The 15,725-nt window shown below is 36.6% G+C and overlaps 1 protein-coding gene and 1 non-coding gene across 2 annotated transcripts; one reads left to right on the forward strand and one right to left on the reverse strand.

The window, feature by feature from the left end:
- Nucleotides 1–972: 972 nt before the first annotated feature.
- On the reverse strand, nt 973–1,089 carry LOC132619506 (5S ribosomal RNA). The gene has a single exon (XR_009574728.1). It is a non-coding gene; the product is annotated as a 5S ribosomal RNA (ribosomal RNA).
- A 1,377-nt stretch (nt 1,090–2,466) lies between these two features.
- LOC132626217 (transcription factor RAX1-like) lies at nt 2,467–4,277 on the forward strand. Its single transcript, XM_060341010.1, has 3 exons — nt 2,467–2,678; nt 2,851–2,980; nt 3,600–4,277. Exons 1-3 carry the CDS (start codon nt 2,543–2,545, stop codon nt 4,222–4,224), a joined length of 891 nt encoding a protein of 296 aa, XP_060196993.1. The 5' UTR covers nt 2,467–2,542; the 3' UTR covers nt 4,225–4,277.
- Nucleotides 4,278–15,725: the final 11,448 nt, after the last annotated feature.

The raw sequence follows: 15,725 nt of genomic DNA on the forward strand, positions 1-15,725 counted from the left end.
TGACTTTGATATAACCAGAAGTTCTGGATAAAACTTGAACAAAGTCTTCATATAAATCAAACCTGATCAAAAGATGATGAAACTCAAGCTGTCCAATATATCGAGTTGTTTCGGAATAACCTTGCGCAGCTCCTGTAAATCTGGTTTTCCATAAGAAAACTTGAGAATAACAGCTTGGTGTAGTCCTTCCTTTTTGGTGAATTCGTTAAGTTCCTCCATGGTGAATTCGATGGTTGGCTTGCCCTGAATGAATTTAATTGGTTTCAAATCAGTTTTTGATATAGGCTTGGTAGATGAATTTGTTTGCAGTTGTGCGACATATGTTGGTTTATATGTTGAATTAGTAGTGTTGTGGAGTTGTTGTTGTTGTGGTGTTTTGTCCCCAGCAGGAGGCTGGGGCACGGCTAAAGCACCCATGAGAGAGTTGTCGCCCTCAAATCTCCTTGGGTGAGGAGAGAGCGTGCAGGTTTAGGGTTTTGGAGGCCGCCTCTCAAAGAACCATATCTATATTTATTTACTGCCTCATTCTGGGTTTTATCACCAGTCTTGTCGAACATCAAATGACAACTATTTTCATCATGCCCTTGACGTTTACAATGTGTACAATACTTTGGGTGATTATCATAAATGAATTCTTTAAATTTATGTGTACGTCTGCGGGGAGTCGAACCCGAGTAGTAAATAATGGCATTTAGAGAATAAATTTGGTCCAGAAAGATTATCAATCAATCAGATCATTTGACCAAATCCGAAGACGAGCGACGACGACGACGCGAGAGGAGTCCCTCTTCTCAACTCTTTTTAAAAATATATCAACAAATGGAAATATCCATGCCACCGCTTTTGATGTTTCTTCCTTAGGATTAAACCATATAGTCCACGAAAAAGTTCTAAACAAATACTCTTCACCATTGACTTTGATATAACCAAAAGTTCTGGATGAAAAATATATAATTAAAAGCGACAAAAGGAGGGATGCAACACGAGGATCCCAGGGGGTCACCCATTCTCGTACTACTCTTGCCCAAGCACGCTTAACTTCGAAGTTCTGATGGGATCCGGTGCGTTAGTGCTGGTATGATCGCATCCAAAACTTTATCCAACTGGTCCAAACTCACATTCTGATGGAGGTGTTTTAGATGAAAACAGAGACCTTCCGTCCAATAAAACTCTTTTCGATCGGTCTTTTTAGTTGGTTACCTTTAATATCTTTTTACAATGGAACTTAACGGGCGTTGCGTTCATTAATTAATTGGATATTGAAGAGTTTTAGTACTATACTAATGTAAAAGGACCAGTAAAAATTGTTTGTCTCTAGTGTGTGTAAAAGGGACAATTCAAAAAAGGTATATTGATGAGTCAATTAATCCAAAAGCACCTAAATCCTAATCATTCATTTACGACCAGTGAATTCACCTGACCTCTCTAAGACTACAAGAGAAAGGACGATATACTCATTCTCATAAGTCGCTATTCAAATCCCATGTACAGTACAATGTCAGGATTCTCCAATAAAAGTAAATTAGCAGACAATCTATTTGTCTTTCAAACATGCGTTTGCATATTTGGTCATTTATTGTAAAAAAGAAAATGAAACATTCTTAAACCATGCACTAAGGATAGTTATGATTCCTCCACCGCTATTTAGAGGTTTAAGTTTGAGTCGGCTAGGAGAACTGAAAACTTTTTGGTAGGAAACACTTTCAATTTGGCCAAGTCAATTGAGCTTATAAATCTCAAATATCAAAAGCTTAAACATTAATTCTTAACAATAAGGTAAGAATTGTCAACATCATGTAAGGAAACACATTGCTTCACCCCACACTAATGTGGGACACTAACACCCTCGATCGTGACTAGACATCCGTAGCGTGGACAATATAAGAGGGGGCTAGGTCAATATCGGGTAAACAATGAATTATGATGATTTTGACTCTATCGTGATTAATGATGGATTTAGGGACTTAGGGATATTTGGTTTTTACCGATATATGTGTATGCTACTACTAATTAATTTTGTTAGGATAGCTTATGCTACTACTAATTAATTTTGTTAGGATAGCTTTGGTATTCTATTATTGTACACTGACTAATAAACAAAGCTTGTTAGCATATGATTACTGTTCCTGAAATAGTTACATCAAGAAGATGTCAAAATATTCAGTGCTTATTAATCCAGCTACAGCCATCAATTAGTTAACCAGCTTTATTTTATTTGAACACATGAAACATTTGGGATTCTTCAACTTCAAGGTAATCATATAATGCCAAATTAAGTTTTATAAAGACCTTTTCCAATAGTAATAGTGTAATACTCCATTTGAGATGGAAACTTCTGTCAGCTACTACTTGAAAAAAGAAATTAGAAATAGGCCTATCCATTTGACTTGTGTACATTTTAATTATTAAAAAATATCACTTTATTTTATTGTTTTAAACCCCAAGTCTCTCTTAATATAAGACAATAACAGAACAAGGTAGAGACCTTGTCCATTTCTCTAAAAGAGAACAAAGGGGAAAAAAAAAAGGGAGAAGAAGAAAAATGGGGAGAGCTCCTTGTTGTGATAAGAATAATGTGAAGAGAGGGCCATGGTCACCTGAAGAAGATGCTAAGCTTAAAGAATTCATTGAAAAATATGGAACTGGTGGAAATTGGATTGCTCTTCCTCAAAAAGCTGGTAAGTAGAAAACTAAATTCTTAATTTCTGTTTTAATTTTATCCCCCCTTTTTTTTCTCTCCTAAATATGTGTGTGTTGATGACTATATGTGGAAATGAACATCTTTTTCTTTCAAAAAAAGTTTGTTATTTAATTTGATGATAAATTTGATTAGATATGGTTTTGGATCAGGATTAAAGAGATGTGGGAAGAGTTGTAGATTGAGATGGCTAAATTATCTAAGGCCTAATATCAAGCATGGTGATTTTTCTGATGAGGAAGATAGAATTATATGCAGCTTGTATGCGAACATAGGAAGCAGGTAACAAAGTTTTTAAGTCATACTTATGTAACAATGCTCCAATTTTTTCTGTTTTGGTCACTAATTATCTGCTAACTTTGGTGCCCCTTAATTTTTAAAAAAAAAAAAAAAAAAAAAACTATTACTATGTGTTTTTATGACTTTGAGACTGAAAATAAATCCTACTTTTAAAAATGGAAAGAAGAACACAGTTGGTGGAGAAAAAAAGGATAAGACAAAAAGAAAAGCAATAATTTGTTGGGTTCTCACTGAAGATTCTGCCATTTATGGACATTTTTTCTGCATGCATGCCAGGTTTAGATCTTGGATCAGGTCTTTAATTACTCACATCCAGCTGTTAGGGCACAGTTCAAAAATGTTAAAACTAATTTTTTTTCTTCTTCAGGAAAAAAAAAAAACTTATATATTCAATTATCTGGATGGATCTTATTTACTTATATCTTATGAATTGGAGAAATTTTCTGTACTGATCATAATTTATAACAGGTAACTTTAGTACAGTAATCTAATACTCCAATAGAGTAAAAACCATCCGTAGACGGTTAATTTAAATTGATAGTGTAAAAATTATTTACATGGTAAGTATACATAACTTAAATCTTATGCACTTATGTGTCAGGTGGTCAATTATAGCAGCTCAATTACCAGGAAGGACTGATAATGATATAAAAAACTATTGGAACACAAAGCTGAAGAAGAAGCTCATGGGTTTTATTCATTCTTCATCTAACCAGAAAATTAAATCACCTAATTTATTCTTTCCTCCTACAAATATTCAAACAATGCCACCCCAACCCCAAACAATTTCAAGTCTTTTTGGAGATTCATATCTAGAGTCCATTCCCTTAGTCCAGCCAAATTTCATACACAACAATAATATGAACTTTCAGTTAGGCACAAATCAATATTCTTATTTTCATGAGAGCTTAATGAATCCCATGCAAGCAAGTTGTTCCTCATCTGATGGAAGTTGCAACCAAATGAGCTATGGAAAAGAAATCAAGCAAGAGGAAATTGGTCAAATTCCTTTTGAAGAAACCCAAAAATTTACTCTTGACAATTATGGTAATTATGGAGGTGATGATCAAAAGGCAAATGGACATTTTGGGAACAACTTTCAAAGTAGTCAATTCCAGTATGATAATATTGTTAGTAGCTCTGGCAATGGAAGTGATTGTAATAATAACAACAATTTGTTTTTCTTCAATGATGAAAACAAGACAAATATAGGGTACTGGGGTTGATTATTTGTGTAGTTGTGAACTTGTGACGGAATTGATTAATGAAAAGCTTCTATTTTGCGTCCACAGAATTAACTTTTCTTTTTGTGCATTTCTTTTTTTATAGCTAGTGATGATGTAATATCATGATCATTAATGTGTTAAGTACTACTCACTCCGTCTCAAAATACTTATCGTCCTTATTAAAGATATTTGTCACAAAATACTTGTCATTTAGAAGTTCAAAATAAAATTAATTATCTTTTTTCTCATTTTATCCTATAAATAATTGTTCTTGAAACGCCCCTCCTAATTAATGTTTTCTTAAAGGCGTCTAAATGAAAAACACGACAAGTATTTTGAAACACAGGAAGTATGTTTTTGTCTGCTAGCCCCTACTTTCCCTTGACCCTATACTCCAGCTTATCTATTTAGAACTCAGAATTTTAATGTAGTTAATGAAGGGGAGCCTTAGCGGTAAAATTATTGTCATGTGATCAGAAAGTCATGGATATCAGCCATGAAAACACTCTCTTGCAAAAATACAGGATAAAACTATGTACAATAGACCCTTATGATCCAGTTCTTCCCGGACCAAGCGCATAGCGCGCGGAAACTTAGTGCACTGAGCTGCCAATGTTATTGTAGTTTATGTAAAGTCAAGAGTTGCCTATCTTATCAAGATGCAAGAATTAGAAAATTAAAACATAATTGATCAAGCATCTACTGTTCTTCAATAAATCAAATATTGTAATTTGCAAGATTTGGTCTTAATATGATAGCTGATAATGAGCTTTCACTAATAATTAAAGGACAGAAAAAGTTATGTCATCTATAAAAGAAGAGGCGTTTTCACCTTTCGACACAAGAAGATACACAAACCTCTTAGTCTTTTATTTGTATTTACAATCCTTAGCTTTGTTACAAATCCAATGGTAGAAGAAAGAATTCAATAGGGGTCCCAATATAAATTTTCTTAGATAGAAAAGAAATCAACTAAAATAATTGTTATCCCTCATCCCCTAACTATATACAGAAAGTTCAGAAAGATTATTCATGCAAGCGGAAAAAGATAAAATACAGGACAGTTTTAGGGGTTGCATTTAAGCTCAAGATATTAAATGACAGGAAAATAATTCAGAATCTCAGTCTTATTTATTATTTATTTTTTAAAAAAAAAAAAAAGATTGTACCTTTCAGAAGTTATCCAATGATCGCTAGCCTTATAACATGTGGGTGGGGGAATGCACCAACTTCTGTACGACATTGCTACTATAAAATTAAGCAACATATTGCATCGAGGAGAATATTGAGATAGTTAATAGTAGTATTTTTCTATCATAGATCAGAGATTTTTGGTTCTAATCCAAAAAATTAAAAATTCCTTGACAAGAATAACTTTATATGTGACGTGAATTCAGATTAGTTATCCTGTGAATTTCGAGCACTAAATGCGTAAATAAATACTACTATATAACTAGCAAATAAAAAGGGAAAAAGTTAATCCCATGATGAAGAGGATAGTTTTTATTTATTTTTTTATTTTAAAAGAAAAGGATAGTAAAAACGCAGCCTATCACGGCAATTGATGGGTTTGTCTCTCATGAGTTTAATGAATGGTTCTATAATGGACGATGGGGTGGCTGACGATTTGATTGATTGATCATTGACCATTGTTTTTTTGGATTATAATAATTAATAACTGAAGCGTCCCCATTAAAGTTGACCTTGCTTAGGTATATCACCTCAGTAAGCAATATTTGTCTAATTGCCACTTGGAATAAACAAAAAAGCTTCCTTTTTTTTCCCCTTCTCTGTTTACTCTTTTTATAAGCTCATGTAAAAATATTGTAAACAACTAATCGTTGGATTTAGCTAATTCTGACCAACAGTGTGAAAATGTTTGACAGTCGGATTAAGTGTCAAGACTTTTCTATCTTCTTGTTTTCATGACGGTTATTTCGAATTATTGAGTAGCACCTAACCTAGATGATTTGAATAATGTCAACGCTACAACAACTTTGGAATCCTGAGCCTATTAATTTTAAACACGAGTCGATTTATTTGGATCCATAAAATATATTATATTATTATTAAAATTACTCTTATTGGGCGTATCACTACTAGTACTTGTAATACTAGTAGGAGTACTGGAAAGTGTTTTCCTGGAAGACCCAATCGCATTATTTTTCTAGAAAGGATTCTCCAGTTGGAGGGCCAAATTGGGACGAGTTTGGAATGATTTCTTCGTAGACATGTTTGATCTCATTTAAAGAAGAAAAAAAAAACAATGGAATATGCTTTAATCCAATTTGGTTATTACATTTGTGTTTAGAGTTCAGACTTCATGTATGCATAATACATATATGGCTGTGATAAGGCAGATCTCAGAATTCATGCATCGCAAAATTTTGTGACAAGAAGGAAGATTGACACGGTGTTTTTGTGGCTCGATGAATCTTTATTGGTGGCAAAAGATAGAGAAAACAGAGTGGAAAGTTCAAAGTTTTATAGCCCTTCCCAAAGAGTAGGGTCCAAAATAAAAGATGAAAACATCTCTTGTCATGGTACTGTCTGTCTCCCCTTTATTAACTTATTCGGAGTCTGGAAGCCCCTCAGAGAGTTTGCAGCATGCATCACATTCACACCAGTAGTTTCACCTAAAATATTAATCTACTACTTGGATTATTAATTACTGGTAGTTTTTCAACTATGTTTTGCTTATGTATGGCATAAAAGAGACTAATTCAAATCTAAAATCAGTAGATTTTGAATGAATGATCTTATTTGTGTATGCATTTTAACTTTTTCTACAATTAAATCCGAAAACAGTGAGAACATCATAAGAGATCACATAACAAAGTGCATGGTGTCATGGTGACACACAAGTCAAAGTCATATTGACGGTGAAAGTTATCATAAACTCATTGTAATGTTAAAATTACAGATTTAGATCTAATACTTATTAAAAATTTAGCAAATTTTTACATAGATATCTATATTGCGTGTCAAAAATTATGAGTTAATATGAACTCGCAATTAAAGGCTACATCCACCCTGAGAAGGAACCAAACTTTATTTTTAAAGAGAATGTCATTTCCTTTCATATTTATTGAAGTGTACGAGAGGTCAAAAAATTGTGAAAATCTAACTGACATACCTGCGAAATGCATGCGTGTGTTTATGAAATATGAATGTTTTTAAATACAGATGTACTGTCTGTTATTTAAAGAACTTTTATTTTTATATTGTATACAACAGAAAAGAAAAAGAGTACTTGCTAGAAAATCATGCCTAAAGAAAAAAGCATACTCCAAAGATTCGTCCCCTTCATTTGAAATAAAAAAGAAGCATAAAAGATTCTGTGTACGTAAGATTTTGTGTTTCCTTCATAAAATTTAGCATCAGCCAGATTAGATACTAGCTCCCAGAGTTCACAGGAACTAGAATGAACATTCTCACTGAAAATTTTGCTTTCTGAAATATGAAAAGAAAAACAGTGACCAGACAATAGCTCAGTTGAATAAGTTGAACAAATTAAGATAGTTTTACCAATTTTGCCTTTTACACGTCTCTTGAGAAAATATTAATTGAAAAGGTACTTTAACTAAATTATCCCTATTTCATTTTTTAACTAAACTACCCGTATTTACACTTTGACTAATAGCGCTGTCATAATGTCATTGACGTTTTCGCATGCTAATATAAAAGCTCTTGTTCTATAATGATAATGTTGATGTTCTTATCACATCAGAGATAGGCTTTTTTTCTTCATTGTACATACGCACAAACCTCCATATTATATTCCTCCAGAAAGACACTACTCTCTACCTCCTCGACCCCCTTTATGAGATTTCACTGGGTATGTTGTTATTATTGTCGGAAAACATGTGTATATTGTTCGTAACAAATTCCACAGAGTCAGAGTACTTGAAAAACATAAATCAACTATGAAACTCATTGCGAATTTGTCGCTAACTAGCTCATAGCTAGCAGGAGACATGAATGAGGTGGACATCAGAGTGACATCCACTAACATCGGGCAAAATTCATAAGTAAATTAACTTTTGTAATTCAAAAAACAACCATAATCATTGATAAATAGTGTAAATATGTAGTAAAAGAGTATTTTGTAAATCTTCTATTTTAGGTTAGTATAGTTTGTATCCTAATAAGACATTGTAACTATGGTATATTTACCAACTCAATCAATGAGAATAATCACGGAATTAATCTCTTTCATGGTATCAGATACTAGGGTTTCTTTTCCTTCTCTTCCGCTGCCCTAATTCTCCGACGTCCTCTACCCACTTTTCCGACGTCTTCTTCTTCTTCTTCTTCTTCTTCTTCTTCTTCGATTTCCGTCCATTTTTCTTGCCTTCCATCAATGGCAGACACCAAGTTCCATCCTGCTTTGGCTGTCTCCAACATCAAGAATCACATCCCAATCATTCTTGAGATGGAAACGGATCATTATTCGGCTTGGGCCGAATTATTCAAACTTCATGCCCGGTCTCACCGTGTCCTTTCCCACATTCTGCCAACCGGAAAGGAGAAGGCTCCTACCACCGACGACAAAAAGGAGTTGTGGTCCACTTTGGATACCACGGTACTTCAATGGGTATATGCAACCATCTCCACGGACTTATTGCATACAATCATCGAAGAAGACCTATTGGCAAAGGAGGCCTGGGATCGCCTCCGTAATCTTTTTCAAGACAACAAAAACTCCCGTGCCGTTGCTTTGGAACATGATTTCTCTCATGTCAAAATGCGGGATTTTCCAAACGCTTCGGCGTATTGCCAACGTCTCAAGACCTTGGCCGATCAACTTAAGAGTGTGGGGGCTCCGGTGACCGACAACCGCCTCGTTCTCCAACTGGTGGCTGGACTCCCAGAGGCATACAAGAATTTGGGTACCTACATCCGCCAAAGTAAGCCTCTTCCACCATTCTCCGAAGCTCGGTCAAGTTTGTGCCTTGAGGAAAAGGCGTTGGCTGAAATGCACGATGACTCGCCCGCGGCTATGGTGGCTAATTCCAAACGTGATTTTGATGACTCTTCTCATCTGGAAAATTCTGGTCATTCTCACCATCATCGGGGCAAAAATAACAACAAAAACCGCGGCTCTAGCGGCGGGAATAATAACGGCGGTGGCCGTGGTTCGGGCGGCGGCAGTGGCAGCCGACGCCGTGGAGGACGCCCCTCAGGTGACCAGCAGCAGTGGCAACAACCCTCCTCACCGTGGCAGTGAGGTTGGATGCCTCAGTGGGCTCCCCCTTGCCCGTATCCTACCACGCAGTGGGCTCGGCCACAGCAGCAGTGGCAGCCGCCATCTTCTTCGTCTGGCCCGAGGTCGCTGGCCTAGCCTGGCATTTTGGCCTCGCGACCACAGCAGCAGGCATATGCAGCCGCGGGCCCCCCGACGCAATGGACTCCGACGGATATTGAATCGGCTATGCACACGATGACGTTGAACCAACCCGATTCGAATTGGTATATGGATACCGGCGCCACGTCCCATATGACATCCACAAAAGGTACTCTCTCATCTTATTTTAATTTGAGCAATCGTAATACTGGCATTGTTGTTGGTAATGGTAATTCAATTCCAATTCGAGGTTGTGGTCATGCTAAATTGCCTCCCCCGAACCCTCCTTTATTGTTAAACAATGTCCTTCATGCGCCAAAACTCATAAAGAATTTGATATCGGTTCGTAAATTTACTACTGATAACTATGTGAGTGTTGAATTTGATCCTTATGGGTTTTCTGTAAAGGATTTCCGGACGGGGATGGCTCTCATGAGATGTAATAGTAGTGGTGTTCTCTATCCATTGTCCACCTTCAAATTTTCCACTAATTCACCGTCGACTTTTGCTGCCTTGTCTTCTACCCGTTGGTATGATCGTTTGGGCCACCCGGGAGCTTCTATTTTGGATTTTCTTAGGCGTAATAAAAGCATTGAATGTAATAGTTCTAGTTCATCTAGTATTTGTCATTCTTGCGTTCTTGGTAAACATGTTAAGTTGCCATTTGCTAGTTCTATTTCCGAAACTTTGTTTCCATTGACATTATTCATAGTGATTTGTGGACTTCTCCAATTTTGAGTTCTATGGGCCATCGTTATTATGTTCTGTTTTTGGATGATTTTACCAACTATTTGTGGACTTTCCCTTTGGCTAGAAAATCTGATGTTTACTCAAAATTCATGGATTTTAACACCCATATTCTTACTCAATTTGAACGTCCTATCAAGAATGTCCAATGTGATAATGGGAGGGAATATACTAATAGTCAATTCGGAAAATTTTGTGCATCCAATGGGATGTCTTTCCGTCTTTCGTGTCCTAATACATCCTCTCAAAATGGGAAAGCAGAAAGAAAAATTCGTTCACTAAATAATGTCATCCGGACTCTTCTTGCTCATGCCTCCATTCCTCCGTCTTTTTGGCATCATGCATTGCAAATGGTGACGTATCTCATTAATATTTTACCAAGTAAGCTATTGGGTCACAAATCACCTTTAGAGGTCCTTTACCAACGGAAACCATCTTATTCTCATCTCCGAGTCTTTGGGTGTTTATGTTATCCCTTTTTTCCGTCTACTACTATTCACAAGTTGCACCCTCGGTCAACTCCATGTGTCTTTTTGGGATATCCACCAAACCATCGTGGCTACAAATGTTTTGATTTATCCTCAAATAAAATCATTATTTGTCGTCACGTTTTATTTGATGAGACTTAATTTCCGTTTTCCAAAATCCATACTCTGGCTCCCACCTCTTATGACTTCCTTGATGATGGCCTCTCTCCTTACTTGATCCATCATATAGCCGCCAGCCCTCCACCGCTGCCCTGTCCCCCTCCGTCGCTGCCCGTGACTCAGGACCACGCCAACCCCTCCCCACCTGGGCAGCAGCCTCCATCGTCCTCTACGCAGGACCAGTCCGCCCCTCTCCCCCACCAGTTTCCCACCACCCCGCAAAACTCGACCATTTCTCCACCTGTCTAGCCCAATACCCACACATGCATGGTCACTCGTAGTCAGCGCGGGATTTTCAAACCCAAGCACCCATTTAATCTACATGCGGCGGTTACCAAGTCCCCCATACCTCGTAAACCGTTGGATGCGCTACGTGACCCGAATTGGAAATTGGCCATGGATGATGAATATGATGCTCTTATTAAAAATAAGACGTGGGATTTGGTACCCCGTCCACCTAATGTGAATGTTATTCGGTCTATGTGGATTTTTACTCATAAAGAAAAGTCTAATGGTGATTTTGAGAGGCATAAAGCCCGTCTTGTAGGCGATGGCAAAACACAGCAGGTTGGCATTGATTGTGGTGAGACTTTCAGTCCGGTCGTGAAGCCAGCAACGATCCGCACTGTCTTAAGTCTAGCTCTATCTAAACATTGGCCCATTCATCAGTTGGATGTCAAAAATGCATTTCTTCATGGCGAGCTCAAGGAGACGGTTTATATGCATCAGCCTATGGGTTTTAGAGACCCATCTCGTCCCGATTATGTGTGTTTGTTGCGCAAGTCCTTATATGGGCTTAAACAGGCACCGAGAGCTTGGTATAAAAGATTTGCTGACTTTGTTTCTTCCATTGGTTTTGCTAATAGCAGGTCTGACCACTCCTTGTTCATCTATCGCAAAGGGCACCACTTGGCTTACATTTTACTATATGTGGATGATATTATTCTTACCGCTTCTTCAGATGCTCTCCGCTGTTCTATTATGGGCCTTCTTGGCTCAGAATTTGCTATGAAGGACTTAGGTCCTTTGAACTATTTTCTTGGCATTGCGGTGACCCGTCACAAGGGTGGTATGTTTCTATCACAACGAAGTTATGCTACGGACATTATTGAACGTGCAGGAATGTCCTCGTGTAAGCCTTCTTCCACTCTGGTTGACACTAAACCGAAGGTCAGTGCCTCTTCTGGCGATCTGTGTGACGATCCCACTCATTTCCGGAGCCTTGCAGGTGCTCTTCAGTATCTTACCTTCACCAGACCGGATATTTCTTATGCCGTACAGCAGATTTGTCTTCATATGCATGCTCCACGAGATACGCATATGCTTGCTCTTAAGCGGATTATTCGGTATATTCAGGGTACTCTTGATCATGGTTTGCATCTCTACTCATCTTCAGTTACTGATTTGGTTTCATACACTGATGCTGATTGGGGGGGATGTCCAGACACCAGACGCTCGACGTCGGGTTATTGCGTGTTTTTGGGAGATAATTTGATATCCTGGTCATCTAAGCGCTAACCTACTCTTTCCCGCTCTAGTGCGGAAGCAGAATATAGGGGGGTTGCTAATGTTGTCTCTGAATCATGCTGGATACGTAACCTCCTCTTGGAACTACATTGTCCGATCCCTAAGGCTACTTTAGTTTATTGTGATAATGTCAGTGCCATTTACCTGTCAGGAAATCCAGTCCAACATCAGCGCACCAAGCACATTGAGATGGATATACATTTTGTTTGTGAAAAGGTGGCGCGCGGCCACGTCCGTGTCCTTCATGTTCCGTCCCGATATCAGCTCGCCGATATTTTCACTAAAGGACTGCCACAGGTCTTATTTGAAGATTTTCGGGACAGTCTCAGCGTACGTAAACCTCCCGTTTCGACTACGGGGGTGTGATAAATAGTGTAAATATGTAGTAAAAGAATATTTTGTAAATCTTCTATTTTAGGTTAGTATAGTTTGTATCCTAATAGGACATTGTAACTATGGTATATTTACCAACTCAATCAATGAGAATAATCACGGAATTAATCTCTTTCAATCATAAATTTTCAAATTTCACAGAATCGAAAAGTAGTCAATAAATGCTATTTCATCACCATAAAATCACTGTCGTATCTCTCGGAAACTTGGACACACATGGGCTGAACCAATGGTTTACCATCAACAGTAACAATTGCAGCCCACCCATCCCAAAAGTAAGCTTGGACAGTCATCTTTTTCTTTTTGCGCGGATTGCCCTTTATTTGGGGTGGTCTTTAATTTTTGCCCTTCAAAATGGTAGTCTTTAACTTTTACCCCTCGCCTAACACTCGAGGTTGTGGGTTCGAACCCCAGCTCAGTAAAAAAAAAAATTGCAAGTCAGAATTTTGCAAATCTACCCAGCGAAATTTACAGGCAGAATTTCTGCCTTCAAGCAGAATTTGCATGGGCAAAAATTCTGCCTGTGCCACGTAAATTCTGCCTGAAGGACAAAATCTAAAGACCACCATTTTGAGGGGTAAAAAATTAAAGACCACCCCAGCGAAAGACAATCCTGCAAATTGCCCGACAGTCATTGATTAGCACAAGTGTCATGGATGTTGGCCCCAGCCCAAATTAATAAGGCCCAAAAAGTAATAAGTTCCCTGCTATACCAAGGTACATCTACAAGTGATGGTTGTTGGCCCAGCCCAAATTAATAAACTCTATCCTTGGACGAGATATCTTAAATGGTTTCAACTAAATCCTTTATAGATAAATTCATAATTTTAAAATTGCAATGAATTCAATGGTAAGAATCTTAATAATTAAAGTCGTCAAGTTTAAATCATGAAATACGTCTGGTAATACAAGTATACAACAGGCTGTTCGTAGGTTCAATTAAAGTCGTCAAGGTACATCTTAGGTTTGCTATGCGCACGGAAAAAAATAAAAGGAACTGCTTGGGCTCTTATACATTCTGCTTATTCGACGAGCACAAGATTAATAAACTTTGATAATAGGAATGAATGAAAATGAAATGACTACAAACTTTGTTTTGCCAAGGGGTTTGGGAATTTGACCCAGATACTCAAGGACATTAGTGGGAAGAAAGCATGTAGATGTAAAGAAAATAAATCTTGCACTTAATTCAACGTCAAAAGTTAACTTCTGACCAAAATCACATAATTAAAAAATGATGACTCATTTTCTCGAACAATACGAGACACTGAACAGTAGTTGAAACTGAACAAATTAGCTAGGCTCAAGTAAATTACAAAGGGTAAACCCTGATATGGATACATTTTAGTGCTGGTTAGGGGAAATATTATTCGTGAAAAAATGAATGATAATGTGTAAATTAGAAAGCGGAGCATTGAGCATATTTTAGGAGTGGAAAACGTAAGAACTCAAAATTTATGTTTGATAAATATGCATGAATCCGCATTATGATTATTTTAACAATATTTCTCATAACATGTTGGATGTTAATAGTGTGTAATAATCAAAAGTTTCGCCTAGTATAATCAATTAAAATTGTTAAAATAAAGATGAATTATCCTATTTACACTAGTTTTTGTACGATGGGTGGGATAAAATAACAGCTTTATATGTCGAGCCAAAGAAAAAGAGCAGAAATTATCAAAGTTCATAGACTATACACCAAACATGAACCAACGTTGCAATTACTAGTCCTAAATCAGAGATATTTTATATGAAAAAAACACAAAGTAAATAAGGTCTTATACTTTCAAAATATTTTATCATACTTTCCTCTCAACACAAATTTAGACCTGTTTGACCAAACTTCTAAAATCAGCTTATTTTGAAAAGTATTTTTTGTGAGAAGTTGTTTGTGTTTGGCCAATGAATTTAAAAAACACTTTTGAACAGCAATTAGCTTTTGACCAAGCTTTTAAAATGTACTTTTGGAGAAAAATAAGTTTGGCCAAATGGCTATTAAGTCCCGATAACCTTTGTACCAGCCAATTATTGCCCATCTGTTAGGTAACTAAACCTAACATTTTGAATTTTTTTGGTGAGTCTCGACTTGCCATTTAAACAAAAGCCGAATACTTAGGGTCCGTTGTATTGAGGGATAAGAAAAATTAATCTCAGCACAACTAGTGCAGTGTTGTTTTCAGTATTAAACACTGCATTTCTGGTATTAAACTCAACTCGATATTAATTTGGTATAGTTTAACAACGAAAACAAAACAATGTATCGCTACGATAGTATAACTTATATAGAAATTTATTTATTATTTTTGTTCGAGTAGAATGCAAATTTTATTAATTATACGGGAATAAAATCTTGTCTGGGTTAGATGATTGTAAGTAGCCGATTGATTTTAAGTGGTGAAAAGTTTTTTTTATGTGATGAAATGAATTTTATAGACAAACATTACATGTTTGAAAAGAAGTTTTGTAATTGATACTAATAAACAATTGATGTTTTTGAAAAAAAAGTGTTCATATATAAGCTGTTTTTTGTCAAAATAACTAAAATACCCTTAAAAATTTCACAAAGCATCTTTATTAAGAAAATAAAGATGAAGTTAAGGTTTTTATTTAGGAAATATAGTTTGAAAATTTAACAATATGAAGGATAAAATAGTAAAAGACTTAGCTTGGTCAAACCAAAAATGTTTATAAACTGAAAAGGACCAACTTGTGAATTTTGGTTGATTTTGACTTATAAGAATTAACTTTGAGTGTCTACCAAATGCACAGATAAGTGAAAAGATGTTTATAAGCCGGTTCATATATCTGGCTCTAATTAGGATCACTATAACATTCTA

The sequence above is a fragment of the Lycium barbarum genome, chromosome 1 (assembly GCF_019175385.1).
Source record: "Lycium barbarum isolate Lr01 chromosome 1, ASM1917538v2, whole genome shotgun sequence".
NCBI classification, from domain to species: Eukaryota; Viridiplantae; Streptophyta; class Magnoliopsida; order Solanales; family Solanaceae; genus Lycium; species Lycium barbarum.

What these genes read in the sequence shown, in the direction of transcription:
- LOC132626217 (XM_060341010.1), top strand. Translation starts at nt 2,543, where the DNA reads ATGGGGAGAGCTCCTTGTTGTGATAAGAATAATGTGAAGAGAGGGCCA. An exon ending in TGCTCTTCCTCAAAAAGCTG is followed by an intron (nt 2,679 to 2,850) that starts GTAAGTAGAAAA and finishes GTTTTGGATCAG; the next exon opens with GATTAAAGAGATGTGGGAAG. An exon ending in TATGCGAACATAGGAAGCAG is followed by an intron (nt 2,981 to 3,599) that starts GTAACAAAGTTT and finishes CTTATGTGTCAG; the next exon opens with GTGGTCAATTATAGCAGCTC.